Genomic DNA, 27,730 nt, shown 5'->3' with positions numbered 1-27,730 from the left:
CACAGAACAGGCACAAAAGTCGACAAAACCCAGCGGTGGCTCACCCAGAAAGCAGGCAACGCGGGCGGAACAGAGCCCGTTGGTTGCTCAGTGCGCGTCACTTCCGGGACTCAGGGTCGCGGAGAACTACTTCCGGGGGAGCAGCGCGGCGGCGCGGGAGGTGAGTGCAGCGGCCTCGCGGCGGGGCGGGAACCTAGAGAGAGCTGTGCTTGGCGCAGCGGTCTGGCTTTTCCGGCCGGCGTGTTCCCAGCGGCGCCGCTCGGCGGGCCAGGCTGTCGCTCCGCTCAGGGCCTGAATAAGTTCCCGCGGCGGTCGTTCAAAAGTTACTTCCGGAGGGGAGTTTGAGCCCCCCAGGAGGCGGAGGGCCTCGCCTGGTGCAGCCCTGCGCTGTCGTGCGGAGGCTGGACCAGAACCCAGGGCTCCTCATGGCCTGGTCCGGGCCTTTCCTTCCACGGATGGAGCAGTAGGAGAACCCTGAGCTCCAGAGTGAGTCTGGTCAGGGTTGGAATCCATATGGCTGTGTTACCGTGGGCAAGTCACAGTTCCTCTCTGGCCCTCAGTTTCGTCCTCTAAAATGGACATACGCTATTGTACTGCTGGTAAAGCGAGGTGGTGAATGTAAAGCCCTTAGTAGGTGCACAGTGCGTGTTTGTTGGACGAATTCTTTTTAAGAGAAGCGAGAAATGAATATGAGAAACACTTTTAAAATGGTGACAACACATTTAGATTAATAATTATATTTTGCAGGGCATTTGCACACCAGTTTCAGCCCACTGGCTACCAGTGTGACTTTGCCCAGAGAAGTGGCTTAGCTTTGCATTCTAATCTAGTTTTGCGCAGTTCTTAGGAATTTGTTATAATGGGACGGGCCAGGCTATACAGCCCATTGCCATAAAGCGGTAACTTATTTTCTTTTTTAAAAAAGCCATTCTGTGTATTTATTTAGAGACGGAATCCCTCTGTCGCCCACGCTGAAGGGCAGTGGCGGGATCTCGGCTCACTGCAACCTCCGCTTCTTGGGTTCAAGCGATTCTCCTGCCTCAGCTTCCTGAGTAGCTGGGATTACAGACGTGTGCCACCACGTGTGGCTAATTTTTGTATCTTTAGTAGAGAAAGGGTTTCACCATGTTGGCCAGACTGGTCTCAAACTCCCGACCTCAGGTGATCCACCTGCCTCAGCCTCCCAAAAGTGTTGGGATTACAGGTGGGAGCCACCACACACAGCTTTTTTTTCTTTTTAATTAAAAAAAAAAAAAAGTTCAAATAGAGATGGAGTCTCACTTTGTTGCCCAGGCTGGTCTCGAACTTTTGGAGGCAAGATATCCTCCCTCCTGGATCTCCCAAAGTGTTTGGGATTACCAACGTGAGCCACTGTGCCCGGCCTAAAACAGTAGCTTCTGACACTGGTTTCTACTCCCCAGTCCGTTTTCAGTTGAATTACAGTTGAATTTTCACAACAGAATTTAAAGTTAACTTCATTAGAAGCCAAGAACGGCCTGCTAGCACAGTACACAACGTTGGGAGATGGTAAGGCCTGTGGCAGTTGTGAAATCTGAGTTTTTCAGTCTTAAGAGAAGATTTAGTATTTGCTAAGTCTTGAGAGCTATACTTGTCTCAGTGGTTGTTTATTTGTTTTGAAATGTTGACCCATTCTTTTTTTCCCCAGTAACATTTTTGTTTTAGAATAATTTTAGATTTACAAAGTTATCGCAAAGATACTTCAGTGAGTGCCCATATAGCCTACATTTCCCCTATTATTAACATCTTACATGTTGTCACAATTACTGAACCAATATTGATACATTATTATTAACTCTAATCCGTACTTTATTCATATTTCCTTAGTTTTTTCCTAATGTCATTTTTCTGTCCCAGTATTATCCAGGGCACCCTATTACATTTAGTCATCGTATCTCCTTAGGCTCCTCTTCCTCTGTGATCGTTTCTCAGACTTTCCTTGTTTTAGATGAACTTGAGGGTTTTGAAGATAGTACTGACTGGTCAGATATTTTGCAGAAGGACCTTTAATTAGGATTTGCCTGTTTTTGACATGAGTAAGATCAGGGTAGTAGGTTTTGGGGGAGGAGGACCACTGATAGGGCTTGGCTGTGTCCCCAGCCAAATCTCATCTTGAATTGTAACTCCTGTAATCCCCACATTTGAGAGGGACCTGATGGGAGGTCATTGAATCATGGGGGTGGGTTTTTACCATGCTATTCTCCTGATAGTAAGTCTCAGGAGATCTGATGGTTTTATAAAGGGCAATTCCCCTGCACACGCTCTCTTGCCTGCCGTCACGTAAGACGTGCCTTTGCCTCCCCTTTGCCTCCCCTTTACCTCCCCTTTGCCTTTCGCCTTGATTGTGAGACCTCCCCAGCCATGTGGAACTGTGAGTCCATTAAACCTCTTTTTCTTTATTGATTACCCAGTCTCAGGTATTTCTTCAAAGTGGTATGAAAATGGACTAATCCAACCACAGAGGTAAAGTGCTGTTCTCATCACATCATATCAAGGGTACATACTATCGTTATGAGTTATCATTGTTGACATCTGTTAACTTGGGCCACCTGGCTTGAGGTAGTAGTCAGGCTTTTCCAGTGTAGAGTTACTTTTCCTCCCGCACTTTCCGCACTGTACTTTTCAAGAAAGTCATTATGTACAGCACACATTTAAGGAGTATGAAATTATGCCCTATGCTTAAAGGCAGAATATTATGCAAATTATTTGGAGTTCTTCTCTGTGGGAAATTTGACTGTTCCCCTATTTATTTTTTGCTTACAGAGCCATTTATTTGTATCGGTGTGAACTCATGGATTTGTTTTGTTTTGTTTTGTTTTGAGACAGCCTGTTGCCCAGGCTGGAGTGCAGTAGTGCAATCTTGGCACACTGCAACCTCCACCTCCCGGGTTCAAGCAATTCTCCTGCCTCAGCCTCCTGAGTAGCTGGGATTACAGGCACCCACCACCATGGCTGGCTAATTTTTGTATTTTTAGTAGAGTTTCACTATGTTGGCTAGGCTGGTCTTGAACTCCTGACCTCAGATGATCCACCTGCCTTGGCCTCCCGAACTGCTGGGATTACAGGCGTGAGCCACCACACCTGGCCTGAACTCATGGATGTTTATTTTATACTTTGGACCAGAATCCAGTGCTACTTTATTTTGTTGCTCAAATTGTTCCTCCATTGGCCATTGGGAGCTCTTCCACTTGACTCCTGTATCCCTTTGACATATCCCCCTCTATGTGTTTTTCTTTGTTTTGTTTTGTTGAGCACCTTCTTTCTATTCCAGACTCATCTAGTATGTTTCTGCCCCAGTCCTAGAATGAGCCATTTCCCAAGGAGCCCTGGCTTCTTTTATTGGAGAATGGCCCAGAAAACAAGATCTGGGCTCTAGGTACGCTCAGTGCTTCTCCGTGCCCTTGCTTCTAGGCCTTCGCAGTGGACAGAGCAAGAGACATATGTATAGATGCCCAGATGTAGAAGTATTTCCATATGTAACCACCTGTATCTATGTTCAGCTAAACATAACTGATGTCCAGCTCTTATCATGACCACGTGGATTGTTCTAGCTCAATAGTCCCCAGGCTTTTTGGCACCAGGGACCAGTTTTGTGGAAGACAATTTTTCCACAGACTTGGGGGTGGGGATGGTTTTGGGATGATTCAAGTGCATTACATTTATTGTGTACTTTATTTCTGTTACTATTACATTGTAATATATAATGGAATGACCATACAACTCACCATAATATAGAATCAGTGGGAGCCCTGAGCTTGTTTTCCTACAGTTAGGCAGTCCCGTCTGGGGGTGATGGGAGACAGTGACAGATCATCAGGCATTAGATTCTCATAAGGAGCACTCAGCCTAGATGCCTCACATGTGCAGTTCACAGTAGGGTTCGCGTTTCTATAAGAATCTGATGCAGCCGCTGATCTGATAGGAGGTGGAGCTCAGACAGTAATGTGAGTGATGGGGAGCAGCTGTAAATACAGATGAAGCTTTGCCTGCTTACCTGCCGCTCACCTCCTGCTATGCGGCCTGGTTCCTGACAGGCCATGGACTGGTACTGGTCTGTGGCCTGGGGGTTGGGGACCCCTGTTCTAGCTTCCTTTTCTTGCTTATCTGTAACCCCCCACTCCACCTGTGATGAACCCGACTCCCACCATTCACCATACATTTACTTAATTGTTCATCTTAGCATACATATATCATGGTTTTAGAATTGCTCCCCCTGTATCCCCTGTGGGAAACAACTTATCAGCTAGAGTACAGTGTGTATGTGCAGTTCCTTTTGCCTTCAGTCTTACAGGCTCCACTCATTTTCAGAGTTACTTAGGTCAGCACCCTATTCCCTGCCACCCTTTCAGTGAAGTTGTTTAATACATTTAGATTCAAAATGTCACATTCTGCATTCCATCCTGGAACACCCTGACTTCATGCGTGTGTGTGTTGGTGTGTTTTAAAAACCGGGTCTCACTATGTTGCACAAGCTGGTCTCAAACTCCCGGGCTCAAGCAGTCCTCCTGTCTTGGCCTCTCACAGTTCTGGGATTATGGGTGTGAGCCACTGCCACGGCCTTCCTGTGTGTTTGTAAAAATATTTGCATACATTAAAAAGTTTACTCTTTGTGCTGTCAAGTTTTTTGGGTTTTGACAAATGCTTAATATTTTGTATTCCTAATTATGGTGTCATACAGGATAGTTTCCCCTCCTTCAGGGATTATTTTTAACTTCTTTCTGATTTCACCTCAGGATTCCTGTTGGTTTTCTCCAAAATATATCTATAAGCTGAGAATTTACCACCTCCATAGCTACCACCCTGGTACAAGTGTGTCTTTTGACTGTTAAAGTAGCCTCTTCACTGGTCTCCTTGCTTTCAGTCTTGTCCCCTACAGTCTATTGTCAACAAAACAGCCAGAGGCATCATTTTGAAATGAGTCAGACCATGTGATTTCTTTGCTAAGAACCTTCCAGTAGCTCCCTTTTCACTCAGAATGGCCAGAGTCCTCATAACGGCCTGCAGCTTGCTTACTTGACTGTTCTTGATCATGACGCTTATTCCTGCCTCAGAAACTTGGCCCTTGCTGTCCCTCCATCCTGGGATACTCTGGCAGATGTTTAAATGACTTATTCCTTTGCTGTCTTCTTTCCTCTGTTGAAATGTCACCTTCACAGAGAGGCCCTTCCCTGACCACTTCATATTAAATAGTACCCTCTTCCTCCTTCCTGTATGTATTGTAATACTCACCCTGACATTGCATGTGTATGTGTGTGTTTGAGTACTTCCAGTTGAATGGAAACTCCGTGGCAAGGACTAGACCAGTGCCTGGCACATAGTAGATTCACAGTAAATATTTGTCCAATGAATTAATGTCTTCTGTCACCAGTGTCTGGCACTCAGGGGTGAACTTTGCAGTGTCCAGTAATCTCAAGAAATTATTTGCCTCGTTCAGTAATAAATGATTAGGCACCTTTTGTTAAATTCTCATAGGGGTATGAAGTCTCCCGGTGTATGAAAACCTCTACCCGTAAGCAAGTCTGGAGCAGGACAAGGCTAGAGGCCAGGATAGCAGCTCTGCCCTGACTCACCAGTAGAGTCTAGGGAAACCTTGTGGCCTCTCAGCTCCTCCTTGTTAAATGATGATGCTGTTGGTTGAGGCATCTGCTCTTGCTTTCAAGGTGGGAAACAGAGGCATAGGCTTAGTCATTTACCACATATTTACGAGTCAGGACCTGGCATAAACTCAAGATATACCCAAGATCCCTGCTGTTCAAGAGATTACAATGGATCAAGTAGAAAACAGTAGATTCCAGTGTAATATTTCTCAAACAATAAGAAATAACATTCTAAAATTTGGTCCAGCACATACATGCTCAGATGTAGATGGGTATTTAAAAAGCTTCAGCATATAATACCAGCCCTTAATGTGATACTCTCTGATATTTTCTATTGTTATTTACCTACTTAAATAAAGTGCTGCCTAATAAAAGAAAAAATGCTGGTTGCAACCCCCTAAATGGTTTTCGTGGCTCACTAATGGGCCACAGCCTGCAGTTTGAAAACAATTGACATAGTGGGTAAGAGCCCTGGCTCTGGAGAAACCAGCCCCTTTGAATCTTGCCTTTGCCACTTACCAGCCAGGTTATCCCTGGGTAGGTCACATAACCTCTCCAAGCCTTGGTTTCCTCATCCTCATTAGTAATACCACCTCCCAGCGTGGTGGCGAAGTGCATGAGTTGCTGCCTGTAAAGTGCTGTTTGTAACACCTGGCCATTCATTTGCTGACTGCTGCTGCTGCTGGAACAATGGCCGGGGAACAAAGCCTGTCATGGCGAGTTGAAGGGGTAAGTGTCTCCTAGTTGAGATCTGCAGGATGAATAGGACTTGTTTGACTTCAGTCATCAGGAAAGAAAACTCAGAAATACTGGCAGGAGGGCTGGGAAGTAAAGCACAGAGGTGCAGAGAGAGCTAGATGAGAGCTGTACAGCACACACAGTATGTGTAGAGCAGTTTGTTTTCCAGCACCTTTTCACAACCAGCCTCCTATTATACCTGTGCTGTCCCGTAGGGAACCTTTGGCCACATGTGGCTTTTTTATTGTTAATTAGTTAAATAAAATTAAAAATTTAGTTTCTCTGTAACCGCATTTAAGTTTTCAAGAGCCCCATGTGGCTGGTGGCTACCATTTGAAGAACACAAATACAGAACATTTCCATCACTGCAGAAAGTTTTACTGGACAATGTGTCATTATACCCTAACAAAAGTCTTGTGAAGGAAGTAGGTAGGGCATAGATTTTTCTTAGATACTTTATTGTTTCATAACAGTCCAAAAAATTACAACTCATGACTTATTCACCTTAACAGCAACTATTTATATTTCTGTGGCCTCTTTTGATCTGGCCCATGAAATCAGCTTATAGATGGTTCCAATCATAGTGTTTATACAATTGCTTTTTTTTTTTTCAATTAATGTTACTTTGCAAAGACTTTCCACTGAGCTGATCCACAATGTTTATGTTTGCCATGTTAGTGAAGAGGGATTATACCGTGATGCACCCTCACTGGGTTAACTGCTTCCTGATTGCTGGACGCTGGGTTGCTTCCTGTTTTTCGGTATTATGAATAGGCTGCCATGAACTGTTTTCTACCTGAAGGCTTTTTCTTCTTTTGAATTGTTTCCTTACTATAAATTCTAGGAAGTAAGTTATTCAGTCAAAGGATATAATCACTATTATGGCTCTTGTTATATTTTGTCTAATTGCCATTTTTTTTTAAAGACCTAAATGTATTATAGGTATTATTGTTGCTTGGCTCATGAGAACATCCAGTCTGCAGAGGTCAAGAGATTATTAGCTCAAAGTGTAGCTACTTGCAGATAGAGCCGCGGCTTTTGTCCTCTGCTTCCCGACTCTTGCCTTATCTTTCTATTGTACCACTCCAAATATTTATTATCACAATGTTGCTGTTAGTAGTAACACTAGTGAATCCGGGTATTTATAAGCTCATAAAGCTTGTTACAGCTTTAAGCAAAAAGCTTGGGGCCAAGGGCATTTTAAAAAATGCACACTTTATGAGGTGCAACTGCGGAGAAGTGAGAACGCATTCTTAAGTGTTGGTATTCACGTGGTGGTGCTGGTAGAGGCTGTTACATTTCTTCCAGTGAAGCTGTTCTTGCAGCCGCCTTGGAATTTACTTCAGGGCCAGTTTATGAGCCACCCCAAGTAATCTGCTTGGAGTCTGAGCATCATACCTTGTATTTGACCAAAAATGGTATTCCAGAGCTCAGTGCCACCTGATTCACTGCACTTGGAACCAGATGATGTTGGGCTCTTTCCAGAAGTCAAATCCTCCCTGGGAGGATGAAGATCTGCCAGCTCTGAGGATTCTGGAAAAAAAAAAAGAGCCTCAAGCTTTGAAGGCCATTTCCATGGTAGGCAGACTGATGTGAAAAGTGGCCATCTTGTTGCCCCAGGCACATGACCTTCCAAAGTGACCAGGTTGAAAGGGAAGCAATACTCGTGTGTGAGTCTGGCTCTGTTTACTTACGAAGGTCGTTTTTATTATTCTTCGGTTACTTCATGTTGGAAACATGGTGCAAAGCAGTGAAGCAGCAGAGCCAAGGTGGAGACAGGCCTTTTTTTTTTTCAGATGGAGTTTCACTCTTGTAGCCCAGGCTGGAGTGCAATGGCGTGATCTCAGCTCACTGCAACCTCCGTCTCCCGAGTTCAAGAGATTCTCCTGCCTCAGCCTCCCAAGTAGCTGGGATTACAGGCACCTGCCACCATGCCCGGCTAATTTTTTTGTATTTGTAGTAGAGATGGGATTTCTCCATGTTGGTCAGGCTGGTCTCAAACTCCTGATCTCAGGTGATCCGCCCGCCTCAGCCTTCCAAAGTGCTGGGATTACAGGCATGAGCCACCGCGCCGTGCGAGGCAGGTCTTTAGGATTGTCTCTACCCCAGGGCTTCCCCATGGAAATATATAAGCTATGTATAATTTTACATTTTCCAGTAGCCACATTTAAAAAGCAAAAAGGGACAATGCCTGTAATCCCAACACTTTGGGAGGCTCAGGCAGGAGGATTGCTTGAGCCTAAGAGTTTACGAGGCTACAGTGAGCTATGTTTGTGCCATTGTACTCCAGCCTGGGTGACAGAGTGAGACTCTGTCTCTAAATAAGTAAATAAATAAATGGGTAAAACGAAACAGATTTTTAAAAAATTGTGACAAAATATATGTAACAAATTTACCATTTTAACCATTCTTAAGTTTAAGATTCAGTGGTATTTGCAGTGTTGTATAACCGTCATCACTGTCTATTTCTATAACTTTTTCATCTTTGCAAACTGAAACTCTGTACCCACTAAACAGTAACTCCCCGTTTCCCTTCGCTCCAGCCCTTGGCAACCTCAGTTCTACTTTCTGTCTCTGAATTTGCCTGTTCCGGGTATCTCATATAAGAGGATTCATATAATATGTGTTCTTTTGTGTCTAGTTTATTTCATATATATTTATTCAAAGTTCATAATGTTTTCCAGGTTCATTCATGTTGTAGCATGTATCAGAATTCCATTTCCTTTATGGCTGAGTAATATTCCATTGTATGTATGTACGTTTTGTTTATCCATTTGTCTGTTTATGGACTCTTAGTTGTTTCCATCTTTTGGCTATTGTGAATAATGGTGCTATGAACATTAGTATCTTGAGTCCTTGCTTTCAATTCGATTTTTTTTTTTTTAAAACAGGGTCTCTCACCCTGTCACTCAGGGTGGAGTGTAGTGACGCAATCACGACTCACTGGCTCACTGCAGCCTCGACCTCCCAGCTGAAGCAATTCTCCTGCCTCAGCCTTCCGAGTAGCTGGGACTACAGGTGTGCACCACCATGTCTGGCTAATTTTTAAATTTTTTATAGCGACAGGTTACCACTCTGTTGCCCACGCTGGTTTTGAACTCCTGGGCTCAAGTGATGCATTTGCCTTGGCCTGTCAAAGTGTTGGGCTTGCAGACGTAACCCACCATGCCCAGCCAATTGTTTTTTACGTGTATTTTTTGGTGTCATGGTGGGATGGGGGCAGGGTCTCACTCTGCCACTCAGGCTGGAGTGCAGTGGCATGATCATGGCTCACTGCCTTGAGCTCCTGGGCTCAAGTGATCCTCCCACCTCAGCCTCTGGAGTAGCTGGGAATACAGGAGTGAGCCACCACTCCTGGCTAATTTATTATTTTTTTTGTAGAGATGGGGTCTCGCTATGCTGTCCAGGCTGGTCTGGAACTCCTGAGCTCAAGTGATCTGCTCACTGTGGCCTCCCAAAGTGCTGGGATTACAGGTGTGAGCCACTGCAGTCATTTCAACATGTAATCAATATGAAAACATTATGAATGAGATAGATTACATTCTTATTTTCATACTAAGTCTTTGAAAATGAGTGTCTAATTAGCATCTCAATTCAAACTTGCTGCATTTCAAGTCGTAATAGTCATGTGTGGCTCATGGCCACCATATTGGATAGCTCAGACTTAGCAAAACATTGCATTGTGGCACAGATCTCTGGAAACACAAAGGGTTTTAGATTCAGATAGGCCTGATTCCAAAGTAAATTTTCTCCTTTAACATTGGGATGGGCAGAAGAAAGCCACTGATGGGTGCTGTGGTAGAGGGGGAGCAGTTCAGTCATGCCAGTGGAAGAGGAGGGTGACAAGAAAGGCATGTTGGAGAGATGACACTTGAGCTCAGCCTTAGAGGCAGAGTTGGGGCTTTGTCAAGCAGTCAAAGTGGGAAAGGACATTCTTTGCAGAGTATGCAGCTTGGGCAGAGGCCCAGGATTTTGAAAGAGCCCAGTGCTCTTGGAGAACCACAGCAGTTCTTTCAGTTCGACCAGGATATTAGGAGCGGGGGCCCTACCAAGAGGAGAGGCTGGAGAGCTGGGCTGAGGTGGGACCTTGCACCACTGGCCACCACTGCCCACCACTGCCCCTGTCATTCACGCCATCAGCAGCTCTTGTCTGGCTAATTGGCAGGGGCCTCCTCCTGGCTCTCCCTGTGTCCACTTTGCCCCTCCCCTTGTTGTCCCTCCTCCATTTAAAAATGGAAGTCAGATCATGTCACTTTTCTGCTCAAAACCCTTCAGTGGCTTTACATTTTACTCAATCAAATTGGAGGTATCAGGGTCCAACCCCATTCATCTCTGATCTTACCTCCTTCCACCCTCCCTCCTGATCACTTCTCTCCCTGTATTGGCCTCATTTCCCCACCCTGGGGCCTCCACACTTGCTTTTTTCCCTGCCTGGAACATGTTTCCCTCAGATACTCAAATGGCTCACTCTCTCACTTCTTATCTCTTCCACTCTATTCCCATTTCTGTTCTTCAGAGAGAGCCTTCTTGTCACAAAATAAAGTGATGCCCTTAAGTTTTTTCCAAAATGCTTATCACTACCTGGCATATCATGTCTCAATGTGTACATTGTCTCCTTCCATCCTGAGCAGGTAGGCCCCAAGAAAGCAGGGGTTTGTCTGTTTTGCCCATTCTTCAGTGCTTGGTATTCAAGAAATATTTGTTGAATGGATGACTAGATGAATAAATAAACAACAAAATCTGAAATGTGGCAAGCCTTTAGTAAATGTATGTTGATTTGAGATTTTTGTTGAAGTGCTTCCCTTTGCATTTATTTATTTTTCTCAACTTTATATTTGGAAAACATCAGACGTACAGAAAAGTTGAAAGAATGGTTCAGTGACTAACCATATGTCCCCAGCTTAGATTCAAGAATTGTTAACATTTCACAATTCCTGTATATGTTCTTGGGGGTATGTGTGTGTTTGTTCAAGCTAAAAGTCAGTTACAGGCTGGGTGCGGTGGCTCACGCCTGTAATCCTAGCACTTTGGCAGGCTGAGGCGGGCAGATCACCTGGGGTCAGGAGTTTGAGACCAGCGTGGCCAACATGGTAAAACTCTGTCTCTACTGAAAATACAAAAATCATCCGGGTGTGGTGGCCCATACCTGTAATCTCAGCTACTCGGGAGGCTGAGGCAAGAGAATGGCTTGAACCCAGGAGGCCAAAGTTGCAGTGAGTCAAGATCGTGCCATTGCACTCCAACCTGGGTGACAGAGTGAGACTCCATCTCAAAAATAAATAAATAAAAGTCAGTTACAGAAATATGACACTGACTCTTTGCATTTACAAGTTGGCTCTGAAGAGTGGAGAGTCAGAAGAGACGTCAGGCAGCCAGCAACTTGGGCCATGGCCTCTGACCTAGACTTCTCACCTCCGGAGGTGCCCGAGCCCACTTTCCTGGAGAACTTGCTACGGTACGGACTCTTCCTGGGAGCCATCTTCCAGCTCATCTGTGTGCTGGCCATCATCGTACCCATTCCCAAGTCCCACGAGGCGGTGAGTGTTTCCTTGGGAGCCTGAGCTTCTCTGAGTGCCAGGCTGGGTTCTGAGTACTAACAGTAGATGCCACCGCAACTAAGATCAGCGGGGTCTACAGTGGGCCTTTTTGATTTAGTGCGCCCCTGAATTCCCACCTGGTGGGCCGAACCACATAGTTAATGCTTTATTTGTTCATGTACCCATTAAGGAGATTTTTATTTAGTGCCTACTACATTTCAGACTCTGCTGAAAGATGTAGTGTCTGCACCTGAGGAGCATCTGGTCCTTAGGAGGAAAGCAGATAACAAAAATATACCCCCATGTGCTCCCGTGAGAAGTACAGAGTACATCGAGGGTATATAACAAGGGGGAGAGACCTGATCTTACCCTGGGCTGTGGTCCCTGCCAAGGAGACAGTGTTTGAGCTGAGACTGAAGGAATGAGCAGGCTTGTGCCAGGCAAAGTGGGCAAGGGGCGAGGGCAACATTCCAGGGAAAGGGCATTGCACGTACAAGGGACTCAGAATAAAGGAAGGGGCTAGTTCAAGGAACCGAATGAAGGTGACTGTGGCCAGAGCACAGAGGGGCATGATGAGAGGTGCAGCCAGAGATGTGGGCAGGGGCCAGAGGGTTTTAAGTATGAGAATGATGTGGTCAAATTGACTTTTTTGTTGTTGTTGACTCTTCCTCTGTAAGTATCTTCATAACTATACGCCCTCCTTCTACCCATTTTCTTGCCCACTCCTATTTGCTCATGGCATTGATTTGTTGGAGAAAGCAGGTTATCTGTCATGTGGGATACCTACATCCCAGGAATTGGCGATTGCTTCTCCGTGGTGTCATTTAACGCGTTTCTCTGTTCCCTGTGTTTCCTATCAACAGGCGTTCTATGTAGAGGCCTGATTCCATTCAAATCAGGTTATTGGGTGTGAATACCTCAGAGCTGGTGCTATGTACTCCCTACTGTGTGGTGTTAACAGGCATGTGATGTCTGGCTGCTGCACATGTAGAGATTCTAGGATTGATCAGTGGGTTTAGGTGGTACCAGCTGATGAAAATCCCCTGTCAGTCTTTCACCTAAGTGATTTTAGCATCCATTGATGGTCGTTGCTTAGATCCATTATTTCCTTCTGCATCTGTTAGCTGGAATTCTTTGACAAAGATCTTTTCCTTATCACCTGTATGATTACTCTGAATTGCTCTTCATAATGAAGAGCAGGAAAAATGCCTGGTTCTTTCCCTTTATTTATCAATTTTCAAAGTTGTGAGTTCAGGCTCTAGCAACCTCCAGTGTTGACCAGTGAAGCTTTGGTTTTCTTTTCTTTTTTTTTTTTGAGACGGAGGTCTAGCTCTGTCGCCCGGGCTGGAGTGCAGCGGCCGGATCTCAGTTCACTGCAAGCTCTGCGTCCCGGGTTTACGCCATTCTCCTGCCTCAGCCTCCGGAGTAGCTGGGACTACAGGCGCCCGCTACCTCGCCCGGCTAGTTTTTTTGTATTTTTTAGTAGAGACGGAGTTTCACCGTATTAGCCAGGATGGTTTCGATCTCCTGACCTCGTGATCCACCCGTCGTGGCCTCCCAAAGTGCTGGGATTACAGGCTTGAGCCACCGCGCCCGGCTAAGCTTTGGTTTTCATAGCATTTTGAACATATTTTTTATATATTTGATATGTTTTAGTTGTTTGTTTGTTTGTTTGTTTTTAGGGCACTTGTCTGCCATTAATTTGTTTTTTATGTTCAGTGGGAGCCCCTTTAAGTTGGTATCTTTGTTCTTTGTCATACTTCATTAGTCTTTGATAGCTTTCTTGCTTCATGGTTCAATAAGATGTCACAGGCTCTTTTTGTGTGTGTGTGTGAGACAGGTTCTTGTCTGTTGCCCAGGCTGGAGTGCAGTGGCACAATCACAGCTCACTGCAACCTCTGCCTCCCAAGTTCAAGCAATTCTCCTGCCTCAGCCTCCCAAGTAGCTGAGACTACAGGTGTGCCACCATGGCTGGCTAGTTTTTGTATTTTTAGTAGAGACGAGGTTTTGCCATGTTGCCCAGGCTGGTCACAAACTCTTGGGCTCAAACCATCCACTTGCCTTGACCTCCCAAAGTGCTGAAATTATAGGCATGAGCCACTGTGCCTGGCCCCAGGCTCATTTCCTGCCCTAGTCTTGGAATCAGTCATTTCTCTAAAATGCTCTAGTTCTTTTTAGCTAGAAATTAGTATTTAGAGGCTACAGTTGGGACATTAGAAATTCTCGGTGCTCCTGAGCTATGATTGCATCTATGCCTTTCAATAAACGGAAATAGAAAATAAACATTTTTTAAGAAATGAAAAAGTTGTGAGTTCATACTAGTATTTCCAATTCAAATGTAAGGTGATAGTGTTTCTATTTATTTGATTTTATACTAGAGTCTCGTATTTCTTTATCTTATGCTGGAAATCGTGTTCTCAATAACATTAACAAAATGATGTGTCTGCTACAGCCTACTGTATCTGAGGTCCTCCGGACCACGCCAGGTTCAGTGATGCACTAGGGGGACTCTCAGCTGTGGCAGTGAAATGGTACCAGGTACGGCAGCACAGGGAAAAGGTACATGGGGCAGAGACTGGAGGAAACAGGCACAGGCGTCTGTGTGCTCTCCCATTGGACACCCAGAGGAAGGAGTTGTGGCAATGTGTGTGAAGTGTTATCTAGCAGGGAAGCTCGTTAGAGACTCAGTGCCCACAGCTCTTATTGAGGACTGGTCACAGAAGCACCCTTGGCCTAGCATGTACCAAAATTCCATATTTCCAGAAAGCAAGCAGGTGTTCAGCATGAACCGTATTGTTTACACAGTTTAGGTGTGGTGAGCCACTCTTATCATTTCTGGGAATTGTGAGAACCACCTGGAATCCAAGTTCCCAGATGCCAGTCAAGGGCCAGCCTTGCAAGCATGCTTCTCTAAGATTAGCGATGTATATTAACTTTATTCTGCACATCTACAATATACCAGTTACATTTTTAAAATAACTATATATTTACTGCTAAGATTCAGAATGAAATTTAAGACTTCTTTGTGGTTCTTTTTTGGCCTTAAAATATGTCTCTGTGGAGACGTAAGGTCAAAGTGCTGTGTTTAGTAACTATTTTTCTCTGTGTAGGTCTCCCTCCCATCATGAGATATAGTTCAGTTAATTTGCTTCAATCTGTTTTTAATTTTTAGGTATTTTTAACATTTTTATTTAATTTGTTTTAATTACATAAAACATTTATATACAATATTTCTCAAAGTCAAAACTATATAACAAGGTAAATTCACAGAAGTTTCCTTTAATCTCATTCTCCTCCACCCTGTTCTCTTCCTTCCCACATAGTTAACAGTTGTTATTAGTGTATCTTTTCTTTGTTTCTTTTTGAAAACAGTAACAAATGCATATATATGTGTGTGGTGTGTACATATATATTTATATTCCCCCATTCATAAAATAAAAGATAGCATGCTCTTAAACACAGTTTTGCAACTTTCTTTTCTCACTTAACGTACCCAATATGCTCTGGAGATCCATATATCTTGGAGATCACTGTTCCTGGAGATCCTGCTTCTGTAGCTGGGAGGATGATGGGGAATTACTGATACAGTGTGGAACCTATTGATGCAGTGGGGAACTATGGTGAAGGAACAGGCTTAGGGTGGGTGCAGGGAAGGAACATACCAAGTTCAGTTTTAAACACATGCTTTAACATATCCAGGTGGTTCTGTCAAGAAAGTCGGTGGATTTACAGGTCTCTAGCAGGAGGAGTGCAGAGACTGAGTGTTGACCAGCATGTGGGAGTTGATAAGATGTCATCTGAAGCCACGAGAAGGGACAGGGTCTCCTAAGGAGAGAATATGGAGGGAGATGAGAAGAGGGCCTAGGCCAGAGCCTGGAGGGGCTCCAGCATAAAGGGGACAGGCAGGGGAGGAGCAGCCAGCAAGGGCAGGAAAACCTTGGTGAACAGGGACAAGTTTGTGGCCTCTAGGTTGTCTTGTCCATCTGTTATTCTGGTATCTTGAGAAAGAGATCATGATTGGAGTTCTTCCACCCACAGTTGTATCACATTTTAAAAAAATCACCCCTGTGCTCTTGGGCTCTGCCCCCACAGATGTGGTGTGCTATACGGTATTATAAATAACAAACGTGGTTGCTGGTGGTGGCTGATGAGGCCTGCAGAGAGTCCTGAGGGAGGGAGGTGATGAGCCTTCTTGTTTTATAGGCAGAGTTGTGTGGCTGTTTGGAGAGCAGGGAGGCTGCTCACCTCCTGTTGTGCTTGAAGCCCTTAGAGGTAAGCCACAGAAGCCTGGGTTAGTTCAGCAAACTTCAGAAAAGGAGCCCCTTTATTGTTCTCTTTAAGGTTTTCAGTGGGATAGTGTGTTAAAGTCTTCTGACGCAGGGAGTTGACAAAGGGTTCAAAAATATGCCACCATACCCCCCCACCCACTGCCATTTAGAGGTTAATTTTGGACAACAGCCTCATCTTTTTACATTTAAATATAGTACATGACATCTCTCATTTTTATTAATCTTGCATTTAGGGAAACAAGGCTCACACAAGTGAATTGTCTTCACAACTGAAGCTTACTGTTTTAACTTTTTTTTTTTTTTTTAGCTTTTCAATGGATCAGTAGCAAAAAAAATACAGTACTGTTAATCTAACTTTTTACTGGCGCATCAGGGGAGCAAATGGCCCCAGGTTACATGGGGTTCTATTGCTAGCTCTCTGTGTGTCTCCATAAGGCAGCCTTTCTCACTCCCCAAACTCCTAACTAGATAGAAAGGGAACACAGCATTCTGTGCATAAACAGGATTACAAAGAGAGGGTGAGTGCTGAGACTGTGCTGCTTAGAGGTTGTCCCTAATAGTTGAGATTTGGAAGGAGTTTGGAGGGGAAAGAAAGGGGTTTTAATATGGGGATGGGGTACTTTTAGGGAGAAAGGGAGCCCATGGGAGTGCGCGCAGCTTGTAAGACTCTAGGCAGCCTGAAGGCAGTTGGGAGATACCTGGAAGTGGAGGCTGGCAGGAGGTAGGAGAGGGAGCAGAAGTGAGGGTGGGGGACCCAGAGAACAGTCTTGCCGTCTTTGCCGTTTTGCTCAGGGCAAAATCTTCCTTCTTGCTTAGCCTATAGAAACAAGGTTTATTAGTGGCTTTTTGGGTCAGAAGATAATATTTTTGGCTCCAGATGATGGGAAAGCCTTTGAAAAGCAAAAGAATGCCTTTCCTGTTGTTCCAGTAAGCCGATTTTTTGCAACTCGCTTATGACTTCAGTACTTCAATACTTAGCAGATTATTTGAAAGCTCTTTTGGGGTTAATCATGGAGGAAAAAAGGGAACACATACAAATGCTTCCCACCCCACCCCCTTCCTTTTCATAGTAGGAGCAAGAATCAGTTCGTAAAATGAAAAACCGTGTCCCTAGAATCGTAAGCCAAATGAAAAGGTTTTCTTATTGGCACCTCATTAAACTCAGACCTAAAAAAACAAACATTTGTTTGAGCCTGATGGAGGTGTGGGCCACACTTAATCCAAGCATTTTCTTGTAGGCTGGATTCTAAACTAGAAGATAATAGGTCCTAGTACCATTTCCATCTAGTCCAGGTTAGCAGGTAAGTTTCATCTCTCATGCCAAGTCTGGTCGATTGCATGGTGGCCATGGTGAAAAGGATTCTGGGGGCTGTTGCTTTGCCCTGGAGGAAAGAAATTGATCGATGCTATCTGTTCACTGTGAACTGGGATTAGAGAATGAGAGTGCTGGTCTTTGGACTGGCCAATGATTCTCCACGAGGCTGCACATTAGAACCATCTGGGGAACTTTCAAAGGCCTAGACCTCACCCAGAGATTCTGATTCAGTTGTTCTCTGAAGCCTTGGATCAGTATTTTCTTTTTATTTACGTAGAGATAGGGTCTTGCTCTGTTGCCCAGGCTGAAGTGCAGTGGCATAATCGTAGCTCACTGCAGCCTCGACCTCCTAGACTCAAGTGATCCTCCCTTCCTCTGCCTCCTCTATAGCTGGGACTACAGGTGTGCTCCACCACACCTGGCTAATTTTTAAATAATTTTTTGTAGAGATGTGGTTTCACTATGTTGCCCAGGCTGGTCTTGAACTCCTGGGCTCAGGTGATCTTCTCACCTTGGCCTCCCAAAGTGATGGGATTACAGGCATGAGCCAGTGTGCCCGGCTTGGATCAGTATTTTTTTTAAAGTGTCCAGGTGATTGTAATATGCAGCCACTGCTCAAGTCTTTAGATGATTTCCCTCAAACAGAAATCAATTTTAGGAGGACAGGATATGTTCAGTTCTTAGATGTGTTGTTTGAAATAATAGCAAAATGTTCCATGTGGGAAAGGAAAAGTGAGCAAGAAGTTGGGAAATAGAGACCTGATAATTATTTTATTAACAGAGCATTATGATGTCTGTAATCCCAGCACCTGGGAGGCTGAAGTGGGCGGATCACTTGAGGTCAGGAGTTCAAGACCAGTGTGGCCAATATGGTGAAACCTTATCTCTACTAACAACACAAAAATTAGGCAGGCGTGGTGGTGCGTGCTTGTAATCCCAGTTGCTAGAGAGGCTGAGGCAGGAGAATCACTTGAATCTGGGAGGTGGAGGTTGCAGTGAGCTGAGATCGTGCCACTGCACTCCAGCCTGGGCGACAGAGCGAGACTCCATCTCAAAAACAAACAAACAAAAGAAACCAAACCAAACAAATACAGCATTATTACTTGAAACCCAAGAATGAGTTGCTAAGTTTTTCAAGGGAAATGAAGATCCAAGAAAGACGTGAACTTGGAGCATACCCAACCTGTTGAAGTAGTTTCCTTGCAATGTAGGTAGACTGAGAAGGTGCAGGTGCTGTCCTAGAACCCAAGAGCAGGAGTGCGTCAGGGCCTCCGGAAGTGGCAGGAACTGGAACTTACTGCTCATCACCGGCATGCCCTCTGCCTCCCTTCCTGTTCCTCTCCTGCCTTTTACTTTTCTGACTAGGGCCCTGCTTCTCTGCTTGCTGGCCCTGTGATGAGATGCAGCATAGCCACTAAACATAACCGTGCCTTCCTGCCGGTCTCAGTTGCAGAATCCCCAGGGAAGGAACTGTGGCTGACCCAGCTTGGGACAGCTGTGGCCAGTGTGGGGGAGGGGAGGGTTCTGTGGCGTGACCTCTGAGTGGGGATGGGAAGGTCCATTCCCACAGGGGGAGTGCTGGGCAGACAAAGCTGGGATCTCCATTTCTCTCCCTCTCTCAAGTGACAGAGCAGTGGGCAGGGGACCAGGACAGTGTGGCCTGCCTGAAGTCCACCGAGTGGTCCATGGAGATCACATGTGAGACCAGTGCCCTGGAGATGATTGAGGAAAGCCGGCCCAATCTGATGCCACCACTGTGTTCCAGCGTCTCTCCTTCAGAGTTGGGTTTCAGTAGAAGAAAGTTCTCAGTAGGGAGTTCCTGGCTTTCTAGGGAAGTCTCGGGATAGGTTTGAGGGTCTGTGATGCCTGTCAAATTGTGTACAAGAATGTGAGGTTTATATGCCCAGGCACATTTTCTGGGGGAGATGGTCCATAGCCTCTCTACATGGAGTGCAGTGGGAAGTGGGGGGCAGGTTTCTTCTCAAGGTAGGGAGCCTGTCTCCCTCCTCCCCATAACCCTCCTCCAAGCCTCTTTCGGATCGATGTCTACATCGAGTGTTGATTCAGCCAACCCTAACAAAGCATGTGGGTGTTGACTCTGAGTTCAGCAGCTTGTGTGGCGGATGGTCAGTCATACACAGTAGTGAATCAGAAACTCTCCTAGCTTCAGCGTTGACAATTCTCATCTGTTCATGTGCTTATGGCACATGTCGTCAGCTCACAGCCAGCTGTCTGCTTCTAGAAGGCAGGTCCTTTCACTTCCATACTGCTCTGTTTGTTGATTGCCACCGTCTTACATTAGTGGGGACTCTTCCTGTTGCAAATTCAGAAACTTAGCTCCAGCAGCTTCTCCGAATGAAAACAGTATTGGCTCTTGGAACTGGGAATTTCAAGGCACAGCTGGATTTAGGGGTTCAAAGGGTCTCCAGGGCTCCATCTGTCTCTCTCCTGGCTTTCCTGGGAGTGCTGGCTTCCTTCCTGGGCCCTTGCTCTGTGTTGGGAAAGATGGCTGCAGCAGCAACAGTCAGTGCCCTTATCAGTCAGGACTGACAGGTGAGAAAAGCCATTTTTCTGCCTCTCCTCACCTTCTGAGTCTCATGGAAGGCCTCTCCTTGGCCACATACACCTTGCTCCACAGGTGGGAAACGGGAATGAGTACTGTCTTTGGCCAGGCCACATGTAGCTGCCTACTCTTGCAACCCCAGTGACTGAGAGTCCCCCTGAACCCCATGGGATAGGGAAAGGGCAGGGCCCCCATGGAAAAGAGGTACTGGGAAGACAGATAGCTGATGGCCAGCATTGTGATCTAGTGGAGGACTCACCGCAGGTGATGGTGAGAGTGGTGGCTCCCAATGTGATGCCCGTGGCGACTTCACAACAACCAGAAAGTCCTGCAGTGTTTAGACCCCTGATGACGTTTTGTCTCATCAGGGTGGTGAGCCACCTGCACCTACTGCACCACAGGTGGCTCATTCCTGTGGTGCAGTAGGACAGTGGCCTAGAAGGTCAGGACTCTTCTGGAAAATTTTGCACAAGGGTCTTGATTTTAAACGAGGCCCCTGGTTGCCAGTGAGGCCTGCTGTAAATAAATAACGAACCCCAGGCAAGCATCCACCCATTCTCAACAGCTCAGGACACAGGCTCACAGAAGCAACTTTGCGTTTCTGCTCTGTATGGTTTTAAAGCTTGGGAGGAGGTTGCAGTTGAATTGGGAGGCAGGCTGTTCTTTGCTTAATGACCCGTTCTGGGGATATTGCCATGTGGTGGGCAGGATGAGGGTATAAACATGCTCCCACCAGCCTGTGGTCTGGAGATGTGTACCGACCGGTTCTTGGGAGAGACGGCTGGACACACAAGGAGCCACAGAGCAGTCAGTGGGGAGGGCCAGCAGAGTCGTGCTGAATTGTGTCTGGAATGAGCTCCCAAAGGCTGTTCTTTCTAATCACAGTTCTCCCTGCCTGCCAAGTGCGTCCTGGACTCCGTGTCTCTGTTTGCCTTGTTGAGTCCACATGGATAGCCTCCCCTGCTCTCTGTTTCAGCCAGTCCTATCTTTGCTTAAGGCCACTGCTAGTTTCATCTCTGCGAGGACTTCTCAGCTCCCACCCTGTCTCAGGCCCTCATGGCCCGCTGGGATGGGCAGCACCTTCAGCGTTAGGCAGACTGGTCTGAGTGCTGACCTGCTCTTAGTCTGCCTCCATCATCAGAAGAGGACCTGCCTGCCCAACTCCATTGTTCTTAGAGGGTCATGCAAGATAAGGTGCAGGAGGGTGCCTGAGTGTAGCAGAATGGTTTTCTTTCCCTGGGCCATTTTCAAGGAAAGAGTGGCCTGTGTAGAATGACATTTTGTCCTGATTTACAGTACTAAATCCACATTGAACTGTAGAGTGGAAATCATAAAATTCAATGCACTTTTCTTGCTGGAAGGGATGTGATGTATTGTGGCACAGATTCGATTATTTGAATCTGATGAATAGCAGCAATTTTCTGGCCTGGTAAGCGCTGCAGAGCTGCTTCATTATTGATGGGGCCTTTGTCCACAGAGGACGCCTCCGCGGACCCAGGAGCCTCCTGGCCGCGGGAGTTTTTTCTATGTGACAGTGCGATTGCTGAGGAAACTTGAGGCTTGCTTCAGAGGAAGCGCAGTGCTCCCAGATTTAAAGGAGGAGCTGTCGGCTTTGTAGTCTGCCGTCTTTGTGGCTGGTATTGGCAGCGTACATTTGAGGAGAAATGAAAAGGCAGCCCTTCATTCAGAGTCATTCTTGTCAGTGAAGAACTTGGAGCTACAGGCCCTGTGTGGCCGCCAGGACTCCAGGGCCCAGGTCATGTGGGTCACGGCCACCTTTGCTTCCCTGCAGCTTGCATGGGGCTGTCACCTGGCCTCAGGGAGCCTGAGTGGCCTTGCCAGTGGAGTGTGGCTTGTGGTGGCTGGCTCACCAGGGCAATGGAGAGGCTCGGGGAGCATCCACACACACATCTGCTAAGTGTGCGTTCTCCTCTTCATTCCCCATGGGCACAGTGCCCACATGTACTGGATGCAGGTAGAGATACAGAGGAGGAAAGGGAGCAGAGTACTGGGAGACACTGGCTGGCCAGTAGCCCTGGGTGACAAGAGTGGGCTGTGCAAGGGGGCCTGCCTGGAGACAGGGGCCAAGACTGAGCGAGAGGCCGGGAGCCCCTGCCGAGTGTCTTGGAATTTATCTCACACTAAGGGGAACCAGCAAGGTTTTTAAAGGAGGAAACGGACACGATTGGGATTGTTGTTGTCATTTTTTTTTTATTTGTTTATTTGTTTTTGTTTTGAATGAAACTTTTTTTGAGTTTTGCTCTTGTTGCCCAGGCTGGAGTGCAGTGGCACAATTTCGGCTCACGGCAACCTCCACCTCCCGGGTTCAAGCTATTCTCCTGCCTCAGCTTCCTGAGTAGCTGGGATTACAGGCATGCACCACCACGCCTGGCTAATTTTGTATTTTTAATAGTGATGGCGTTTCTCCATGTTGGTCAGGCTGGTCTCAAACTCCCGACCTCAGGTGATCCACCCGCCTTGGCCTCCCAAAGTGCTGGGATTACAGGCATGAGCCACTGCTCCCGGCCTGTTGTCATTGTTTTAGGAAAATTGACTCTGAAAGTAACGTAAAGTAAACTCTGACGAACATGGGGAGGTAGAGGCATGGGCAGGAGAATCTGTGGGAGTCGGATGCAACCAGCGGGGCTGGCAGGGGACCTGGATCTGAGCTGGGCAGTGGAGTGTGTCCAGAGGGGACTGGCTGGGTCTAGAGCCCGCTGGAAAGTGGAATGGACAGACCTTGGGGATAGGTTGGATGCTGAGAACTCATAAATGACTTGGAGGTGTCTAGCTTGGGTAACTGGGTGCATGGCAGCTCTAAAAGCTGAGGTGGGGAAGAGAGGAGGAGGTCTTCGGTGAGGAGGAGACAGGTCAAGCATTCAAATGACTCGATAACTGTGATATGTACACACACCCACAGAAGACTGCCTTCAGCTGTAAAAAATCAAGTGTGATCTGGAGCACAAACCCACTTTTCTGACTCCTGTAGGGACTTTAGTCACAAACAAAGGGTTTTAAGTGACCCATCGACAGATAGGTTCTCAGAGGAGCTGTACTTATCGTTCCAGAGGCACCTTGTGGTCCTGGGGGCTGCCAAACAGAGAGTAGATTTCACAGTTAACTCAGATTCAACGTATTCCTACCCCTGAGGACCCCAGGAAACCTGAGAGAGGCTGGACTGTGTACCCATGAAGAGGTTAGGTTCAAATCTTGGGTCTGCTACTCACCAGCTAAGACCTTAGGCAAGTCATATGACCTGAGTGTCTGTTCCTTTGTTTATAAATTGGGCCTCATTATGGCACTTTGTGAGGCCGTCATGTCCAGACACATAACACAGGGCCTGGCATATTATAAACAATAAATAATTAGCAGCTGTTGTGGTTCTTGTTATTTTTTAGAGAGGGAGTCTCACTCTGTTGCCCAGGCTGGAGTGTAGTAGCTATTTATAGACACAGTCATAGCACACTATAGCCTCAAACTCTTGGGTTTCAGTGATCCTCCTGTCTCAACCTCTCAAGTAGCCGGGAGGACAGGTATGTGCCACCATGCCCAGCTGTTGTTGTTATTATTGGCAGCTATGCTTAGGCATACTTTAGGCCAGGGTATGTATATTGGGTTTTAAGTCTGTTCATATCCTCTGTGATCATGGAAAAGTGAGGCCTAGTTTTAAGTGCTGTATTTTCATGGGAATAAACAAGAATGAAGTTCTCATGGTTACTGGGAGACTTGGCTGTTCTTTCATTTCATTCATTCATTCATTCATTCACTCATTTATTCATTCAGCAACAGTTGAAGCTATCCCAAAGTGCTCATGGGCTAATAGGGGCTAACATGAAAACATGTAACTATGGGAAAATAATAGTGGCATTATGGGCTGGGCGCAGTGGCTCGCACCTGTAATCCCAGCACTGTGGGAAGCGGTTGGGTCATTTGAGGTCAGGAGTTCGAGACCAGCTTGGCCAACATGACAAAACCCCATCTCTACTTAAAATATAAAAAATTAGCTGTGTGTGGTGGCGGGTGCCTGTAATTCTAGCTACTCAGGAGACTGAGGCAGGAGAATCGCTTGAACCTGGGAGGTGGAGGTTGCAATGAACTAAGATCGAGCCACCGCACTCCAGCCTGGGCAAAAGAGTGAGACCCTGTCTTAAAGAAAATAGTGGCATTATAAAGTTCCTGGGTGCCTAGGGGCTTGAGGAAGGAGGAGGGACTGCCCCCAGCTGGAGGGAGGAACAGGGAAGGAAGGCTAGACAGTGAGTAGGAGTGTATTCATGGACAGGGCCAAACAATGGGAGCAGTTTGCCAGGTGGCCAAGGAAACAGGTATTCCTGTTGATGCAGGTGACCAGCGGAAGCTCTGGGGCCTGACTCAGTGTGGGGGATAAAGAGGAGCCCAGGTGAGGCTGGAGAAGCGGTCTCCTTAGATGCCGTTCCACAGAGAGCCACTGGAAGCTTTCAGGTGGAAGGTGCAGTGGCCAGAACTGCACTTTAGAATAGTTCCTTTGGTGGGTGCATGAGGAATGGACAGAGACAGCAGGCATTTTGCTTAGCAGTGGGTGGAACTGAAGGGGGAATTGGATGATGGAGAGAGCAGCAGAATCAAGAGGTAGAGGGGGTCATGTCAGCAGGACATGGTGACCTACTGGACAGTGGGGAGCAGAGAGAGGGTGAGGTCACCGGGTCTCTGGTTGCTCCACCAGTGGGAGGAGGGCTGGGCCTTCTGGGGTCAGGGACAGTTCAGTTGGAGGTGCCTTGTCCCGATCGTCTGGCAGACAGCTGGATCAAGGGAGAGGTCTGGGAGGTGCCAGAAGGGTTGAGGCTCCAGAGAGAGGGCCTGTGGAGTGAGGGAGGCACTAGGGTGGCAACTGGGTCTTACTGTCCCTGTGGTCTCTGAACTGAGCCCCATTGAAACTGGAGGAGCCCCCAGCCTTGAACTCAGAAGGCAGACTCCTTCCTAGAGATCCAGGCAGGCCTTGCAAATTTTGTTTTGTTTTGTTTTGACCAAGTTACATAAACAGAGTAGGGGACCTTCAGATCATTTTGACTTTTGGCGGGAGGAGGCTCAGCAGGCCAAGGGAATCCAGCACTGCAGTGAGAGGCTGGGGAGGGGAAGCCCTTCGGTTATCTTGGGACAATCACTCCTTGGGGGCCTGAGACCTGGCTGGCTCTTTATATCTGGTTATCTCGCCCAGGCGGGAGACAGTGTTGTCTGATAGGAGGGAGCTGACAGGCCTCTGGATCGGATCCGAGGCAGGGACTGCCCTCCCCTGCGTGGGCCCTCCTCTTCTGTAGGGTGGGCTGAGGCTTGGGCCATGGGCCAATGGGGCAAGCAAGGAAGGTCAGGGAGTATAGTGAGCTGGAAGCCGGGTTGGGAAATGAAACACAGAGGGGTTTTTCCTCATCTGGAAGTATCCCCCTCCCAGGAATCTTAGTCTGCTTCGTATTTTCCCATTTCTCATCAAGAACACGGGCACTGAGAAACATTTCCCAATCAGTGCTGGGGGCGGCGGGGTGTAGGGGCATGGTCGGCATCTGAAAAGGGGCAGCGCGTCCTCAGCCCATCGCTGCCACGAGGGAATGCAGGGCCAGTGTCACCAGACAGTTAGTTTCAAGAGAATCTAGGAATCCAGATTTAATGGGAAATCTCCCAATTGGCTTAAGTTTTTAAATAAACACTGCAGGCCAAATGAAGTCTGTGGCCTGGACAAGGCCTGTGGGCTGTGGTTGGCGTTCTCTGGGCTAGCCCGGCCTCTCTGACGTCCGTCCTTTCTGGCCACGGCACACTGCGAGTTATCACTCAGAGGAGGCGAGGACACTAGACAGGAGCACATGGAGCCTGTTCCAGATTCTTCTCTGATATGAGCCTGAGTGGCCTGGGCCAAGCTGTGTCCCTTCGCTGGAGTCTACCTTCCTTATCAGCACAGTAAAGGCCAGGTCTGGATCTGTGGGTTTGAACCTTTTATTCCTTAGCAGCAGAACTTTGTTTCATTTAAATCTTATAAGGGACAAATCACAGTGTATGAAATAGATTGAAAATCAGAGCTGCTCCTGTCGCCAGGGGAGTCTGGAATTCTGCCCCAAGGCTGCCTCTGCCCTCCCCCACAGGGGCACCTCTGCCAGGCTCCGCAGAACACAGTGTGGGACTGCGCACCTGCTGGCGGGCTCTCTGTACCCCTCCCAGCCCTGGCATTCTGCGGGTTGAATGGGAGGACAAGAATGGCAGCCAGAGGAGGGCAAGCCACAGCGAGTCTGCCCCACAGCCAGCTCCTCGCCCACATTTTGTCCAGTCCCTGACACGAGATGATTGGCCAGCCACTGGACGCAGCTGGCACTTCCTGGGTGCTTTCCACATAGTTTTGCCTCCTCACGTCAGTCCTGTAAGGCGGGCATGGCTATTTCCATTTCACAGGTGAGTAAACTAAGACACAGAAAGGGGAAGTGAGTTTCCCACAAGGTCAGTTGGCTGGAAAGGGAAGGATCCCAGGTTCCGCCTGGGCATCTGAGACCCCACAAGCTGCCCCCTCCCGGTGGGGCCTCCTGTATTCTTCACTGAGAGCCACGATACTCCCGGAGCAGTCCCACATATATGTGGGTGCTAGGTCCCGGGAATGACGATTTCCATCTCTTGTGTTTCTGTGGCATGCTTCTTTGCTTTCAGATGTGATCTCCTTTTGCTGGCATCAGGCTTGATCCATCTAAGCAGGACTCTCCTTTTTATCACCTCACAGGAGGCCGAACCGTCTGAGCCCAGAAGTGCTGAGGTGACGAGGAAGCCCAAGGCTGCTGTTCCTTCTGTGAACAAGAGGCCCAAGAAAGAGACTAAGAAGAAGCGGTAGAAGAGGAGGCCCGAGGAGCCGGGCAGGCAGGGAGAGGGTCTTGGGGACAGCCCTCCTGGGAATCTACATCCTGTTCCCCCCCATCCCAGGCTCAGGGTCTGAGGAGGCTGTGACGCCCTCTGACCACAGAGATCTAGACAGTCATGACAGTTCCCAGGCTCCAGCTCGGCAATCCATCACTTCCTCTTCCTTCTGCTTCTCTGACGGTTTAGAGTCAAGGGGACTGAAGCTATGAGCATAGACTGTATTAGGTTTGTTCAGAAGCCAGTTCAGCTCACAGAGTCACATTTTCTTATTTAGTCATGTGTCCATCCTTGAGTCGCCCCCTTCTTGTGGGTTTACACTACATTTTGGAGTCATTATCTAATGCTGACAAGCACACCCTCTCCCATTATTTGTGCACTGCAAACCTCCTGCTAATCAGTCACTTTTGTTGGTGCTGTGTAGACAGAGCCAGGCCTCGCCTGTTTGTTTAGGCCAAGATGCCATGGCCATGCAACGTTAGTGATCCCACTAGCTGCGACAGCCAGGCCCAGAAAATGCCTGGCGTGAGAGCCAGCAGACGGCCAGGCCAGGGTAGGCAGTGCCTGCTTCTGCTCCGTCAGGTGCAGGGTATTTGGCTGAAGGTGTGCATATTTCCTGGGCACAAACTTCCTGAGCCTCTGAAATGGGAGGCTCATCAATTTCAGACCAACCTCTTCTCAACCCATCATAGCACGTTCAAGGTGTGCCTTTTACTTCTACTTGTACATCCCCCGTCCCTTCAATTCTTTCATTCCCTGACCATTGAGAGAGTTCCTGGGGGAAGTGTGAATAAACTGACATGCAAGCTTCAGAA

The 27,730-nt window shown here is 47.2% G+C and overlaps 1 protein-coding gene across 6 annotated transcripts; it reads left to right on the top strand.

The window, feature by feature from the left end:
- The first annotated feature begins 122 nt into the window (after positions 1 to 122).
- Positions 123 to 27,730, top strand: MANBAL (mannosidase, beta A, lysosomal-like). Of its 6 annotated transcripts, XM_011929083.1 has the most exons (5): positions 129 to 160; positions 7,839 to 8,023; positions 9,245 to 9,371; positions 11,685 to 11,890; positions 26,785 to 27,730. In XM_011929083.1, the coding sequence occupies exons 4-5, from the start codon at positions 11,741 to 11,743 to the stop codon at positions 26,890 to 26,892; spliced, it is 258 nt and encodes an 85-aa protein (XP_011784473.1). In that variant the 5' UTR covers positions 129 to 160; positions 7,839 to 8,023; positions 9,245 to 9,371; positions 11,685 to 11,740; the 3' UTR covers positions 26,893 to 27,730. The 6 variants fall into 6 exon arrangements, with proteins under 6 accessions (XP_011784470.1, XP_011784473.1, XP_011784471.1 ...); XM_011929080.1 differs by lacking the exon at positions 7,839 to 8,023 and having other exon boundaries at positions 123 to 160; XM_011929082.1 differs by lacking the exon at positions 129 to 160 and having other exon boundaries at positions 6,940 to 8,023.

The sequence above is a fragment of the Colobus angolensis genome, unplaced genomic scaffold, assembly GCF_000951035.1.
Source record: "Colobus angolensis palliatus isolate OR3802 unplaced genomic scaffold, Cang.pa_1.0 Scaffold8, whole genome shotgun sequence".
Classification (NCBI taxonomy): domain Eukaryota; kingdom Metazoa; phylum Chordata; class Mammalia; order Primates; family Cercopithecidae; genus Colobus; species Colobus angolensis.
Note: the sequence above shows the minus strand (reverse complement) of the source record. Positions and strands in the feature narration are given on the sequence as shown.